The sequence below is a fragment of the Trachemys scripta genome, chromosome 2, assembly GCF_013100865.1.
Source record: "Trachemys scripta elegans isolate TJP31775 chromosome 2, CAS_Tse_1.0, whole genome shotgun sequence".
NCBI classification, from domain to species: domain Eukaryota; kingdom Metazoa; phylum Chordata; order Testudines; family Emydidae; genus Trachemys; species Trachemys scripta.
Genome location: NC_048299.1, coordinates 280,383,269 through 280,387,689, shown reverse-complemented (window position 1 = coordinate 280,387,689; position 4,421 = coordinate 280,383,269). Strand labels below are relative to the sequence as shown.

Genomic DNA, 4,421 nt, shown 5'->3' with positions numbered 1-4,421 from the left:
CCGAGCCCCCCGCCCCACTCCCTGCACCACAGCGCCCCCTAGTGCTGCACTGGGGCATTGGGGTCAAGGCTGACTGTCAGGGGAGAGCACCTGCTTTTTCTGTGCCCCCCGCCTCTCCAAAATACCCCACCTCCCTCCCCCATCTGCCCCCTGCCTCCCTCGTCCCCAGACCTCGGGCTCGTTGCTCCCCAGGACGCTGAAGAACTTCTCCAGGAGGAAGAAGACATAGATGCCGCCCAGCACGGCCAGCAGCTTCCAGATGGTGTCCCTGGTCCCGGCCTCCTCAGCCCCGTGCGCGTGTCCCTCGTCTGCGTGCGAGTGCAGGCCCAGGAACTGCAACGACAGCACAAGGGAGTCTCAGCCGAGGCGGGGGGGCTCGCTTGGGCATGTGGGGACTCCCCCTCTCTGCCTGCGCACTCCCCGTGTGTAAGCACACGCCCCTGCCAGTGCCACACACCCATGTGCATGCTCGCCTTCCCCCGACACTGGCCAGCACACACGCAGCCATCTGCACACTCACCTGCACTCACTCGCACGTGCCTATACGCACACCCATGTGCCCATCCATACATCCACATGCCCGCACGCACACCCATGTGCACACACTCCCACGTGCCCACATGCACACTCACACGCCTACATGCCCACATGTACACTCATGTGCACTGGCCCACGTGCCCAGGCACCCACGCCCATTTCCGAGCTGTGCACGCAGTCCCCGGGAGCGGGCCCAGCTGCTCACCTGGGGGATGAGGTGGAGCAGGGCGTCCCCAGTGAGCGAGCCCACGGCCAGGCTGACAAAGCCCTGGATGACGTAAGGGTAGGCGCTGGCGCAGGCGGTGCACAGGAGCAGGACGATGCCAAGCAGCGCGCACAGGCAGATCACCAGCGTGGCCAGCGAGCCATAGATGTACCCTGCGCAGAGAGCGGGTGTTACCCATCCCGGCCCGGAGCCCCGCACCGCCCTGCACAGGGCCGGACGCGGAAATCCCAGGCAGCCAGATGCCCCCGTCCAGCTCCTCCCCAGGCACTTGAGGCAGGAAGGAGCTGGGGTCTGCCCCCGCAGGGCACGGACACGGGAGAGGGCAGGGGCCAAGGCACTGTCCTCAGTCCCGAGCCGTTAGGGGCTGTGCCCCCGTTGGCACCGCCTCCCGCCCCACCCCCAGATGCTTTGAAATGGAGAGATGTCCGCACGCCCCGGGGGCTGCCCCTTGTTCTAACCCACGGGCACCGCCAAGCCCAGCCATGGGGCCCCGCACAGGAGACAGGGCCTCACTCTCTGCCTCGGTCAGTCGGTCGCCGGGCGTGCTCAGGTGAGGGACAGAGCAGGCCCCGCTGAGCTGTTGCTGGAGCAGGGCCGGGCTGAGGCTGGTGAAGTCCGGGCCAGAGATCCCTGCGTCGGGGTCGAGGCTGTAAATCTCCAGGAGGTCGCCGGGGCTCAGACACATCTGGAAACACAGATGGGGAGTTACTGACGGAGTCGGCGGCACCCAAGCCACGGATCTGAGCCCCCCGCGGCCCAGAGCCCTCAGCCAGGAGAGCGGCCTCTCCAGGGCTTCGTGCCGGCTCCAGCGACATGGATCCAACCCACCCCCAGACGGTTTCCTGGTTCTCCGCCTGCCCTGCCCAGGTTCGCTGCCAGCCCAAGGACCAAGCACGACGCTCTTGCTGCCACACTGCCTGGGCTGGTGGCTCTTTGCTTCCTGCCCCGAGGGCTGCGGCCGCCCCTTGTGAGCCAGACAGCAGGACACGACTCCGGCCCCAAACTCCAACGCGGGTGGGAAACATTCCCCAGGCCTCTGCCCAGCCAGGCTGCTGCCAGGCGGTACCAACGGCCCTGAGAAAGCCTGTTCTCAGCCCTGGGAGGCGAGGGAGTCAGGACTCCTGGGTTCTGTTCTGGGGCTGGGGACAGCCTCCCACTAGGGGCTGTGGGGAGAGCAAGTGAACTGGGGTTAGGAAGGAGAGAGCTGGCCGCGTTTCTGGCGGGTGGCTCGTGATGGTGGGGGCAGGGGGCAGCAGCTCACTTCCGGTTTGTGTCTCTGCTTCAGGGCTTCAGCCGGCCACCGGCGGGGTCAGGAAGGATCTTCCCCAGTGTATTCTGGGAGGATTTATCTCCTTACTCTCAAGCACTGGGAATGGCCATGGCTGGAGATGGGGCACTGGGCGGGGTGGGCAAGGCCAGTCCTTTTCTCTGGCATTTGGCTGGCTGGTTCTTGCTCACATGCCGGGGTCTGACACCCCCACATGTGGGGTGGGCAAGGAGTTTCCCCCAGTCAGGCTGGCAGGGACCTCGGGGCGTTCCCCTTCCCCTGCAGCGTGTGGGTCACTTGCAGGATTAGCTGGGTGTAGCTCACTGGGACATTGCCCTGCCGTTGCGGTCCCTGCTGTGCTCTGCCTGTGGGCTGTGGTGCATTGGCCACGTTTCGGCTGCGGGGTTCGCCTGGGGGTGCTGGGGGCCTGTGACACTCAGGAGGTCAGACTCTGATCTGGGCCCCTCTGGCCTTTAACCCGATGATTCTCCAGATGCCCCTGCCCCGGGTTCCGGGTCCCTCGGACTGCCGGCATGGGGACAGCTGTAGCCCCGCTGCCTACCGTGTCCCAGACGAGACTGGCATCGTCCGGCTCCCTCTGCCCGGGGAGGCTCCGGGTCAGCCGCCTGGCCGTGTCGCCGTGGTGCGCGTCCAAGTGATCGCCGGGGGCTGTGTGGTTGCCGGGGCGCTGGCTGTCGTGGGGAGCTGACGTGGGCTCCTCGTGGTGATCGGTGTGTGCTTCGTCGTCATGGAGATGGTCCGTGTGCTCGTCCTCTGGCCCCAAGGCCAGCTGGCCCATCAGTGCGGTCAGGCCTGTCACAGGCCAAGCCCGTCATGCCCGCTCCCAGCCCAGTCGCCCCTCGGCAGGAGTGCCCCTTCCCCTGCAGCCCCCCGCCCAGCTCCATCACTGCAGCCTCCTGCCCCGTCCCCCACCCCAGGGCTCACCCCCTGGGCTCAGAGTTGGCTGGGGCCCGGGGATGCTGGCGCACAAGCTGCCCAGAGCTCCAGGAGTGGAACATCCCGGCTGCTCCCCCCGACCCTGGAGAGGGCACTGCTGCGGCAGGGGCTGGGACGGGGCTTTGCAGGAATTTCCCCCTCTGAGCCCGGCTCCCCCGGGGCGAGGGGAGAGCCCAGCCAGGCTGCGGGGGAGCCCAGCTCTCTGGCCTGCAATGGGGACACTGCAGCCTGCGTGACGCCATCGGCCTGCGGGGGGGCGGAGCGGGGCTGTGCCCGGGGGCCTCTCGGAACCAGCGCCAGCCCTGGCAGGGACCGGGCTCGTGGCCGTCCCTGAGCCTGCCACTGGAGGGCACCCTGCTCACACCTGGAGCCAGCAGGTGGCACACAGCTCGGTGGCAGGGAAACCCGTGCCAAGCACCTGCTGGCCACGGAGCTGTAGAGCCGCAGGACCCATCGCCCTGTGCCAGCCTTTCCCAAGGGGCAGGGGCTCAGCAAAGCCCTCCCCCAGTGGCCTGCTGCAAAGGATTCTGGGGCCCTGCGAGGAGGAGCCGGGTGTGGGGGGTACCGAGCCCTTGGTTACCCCCAGCCACGGCTGCCCTGACTCACCTGCCAGCGTCAGGTTCTGGGACTCGTTGCCGTAGCGACGGAAGATGTACCCCAGGAAATAGTGGGGGGGCGGCAGGGCGTGGAAGCAGTCCCCCAGCAGCACGTGGTACGTGACCGTCACCAGCACCCGCCCGGCCACGTCAGCTGCCACCCGGCCGGAGACCGCGGTGCTCTTCTGCAGGACGTGCTCCGCGTCCAGGCACGGCTGGGGGGGGGGAGAGGGCTGATGAGAACGGCTCCCAGTCCCAAACCAGCCCCACCTCTGCCCCGTGGGTCTGGGCTCCCCCAGTCACCATGCGGGAGAGTGTGGGGTGGATTCGGCGGCGTGGGGGTGGGACACACAGGGGAAGGAGAGTGAGAAAGTGCCCCCCAAGAAGAGATGAGTCCGGGCACTGCAACAGTCTCTGGGAGCTGTCCTGTGGCTTGGGGGGCACAGGCCTGGGGGTCAAGACCAGCTCCCCAGCTAGGGGTGTTGGAGAACAGTAGCAGCTGACATGCCTGATCCAGGCCCCCCATCAATGGGATGGGCTTAGAAATACCAAACGGGGAGCTCGGGGGGTGGCCGTCTCCTGCTTTTCTCAGCAGCCCGGAGGGCTGGAAGCTGCTGGGCGTTTGCGCTGCGAGTCTCCCGTAATCCCCTGACTCCAGGGCTTGGAGCTTTAGGACCCTCCCCCAGGTACCGCGAGACGTGCCCTAGAGGTGAGATCTGGTGATTCGGGGAGCAGGGCAAGGCGTTAGCGTGACAGCGACAGATCAGGGTGTCCCATAGGCTCCCGGGGGGACCTCGGCCCCTTTCCCTACACAGGGTGCGAGGGGGGGGGGGGGGTG

General features: G+C 67.3%; 1 protein-coding gene across 1 annotated transcript in view; it reads right to left on the bottom strand.

Moving 5' to 3' along the window:
• Positions 1 to 171: 171 nt before the first annotated feature.
• The window catches only part of SLC39A4 (solute carrier family 39 member 4), a gene marked incomplete at its 3' end in the record, with an annotated part of 9,696 nt that continues 5,446 nt past the window's right edge, over positions 172 to 4,421 (bottom strand). The window contains 5 exon segments of the mRNA XM_034763768.1: positions 172 to 333; positions 743 to 915; positions 1,277 to 1,448; positions 2,593 to 2,843; positions 3,594 to 3,798. Coding sequence (XP_034619659.1) covers positions 172 to 333; positions 743 to 915; positions 1,277 to 1,448; positions 2,593 to 2,843; positions 3,594 to 3,798 — 963 coding nt within the window.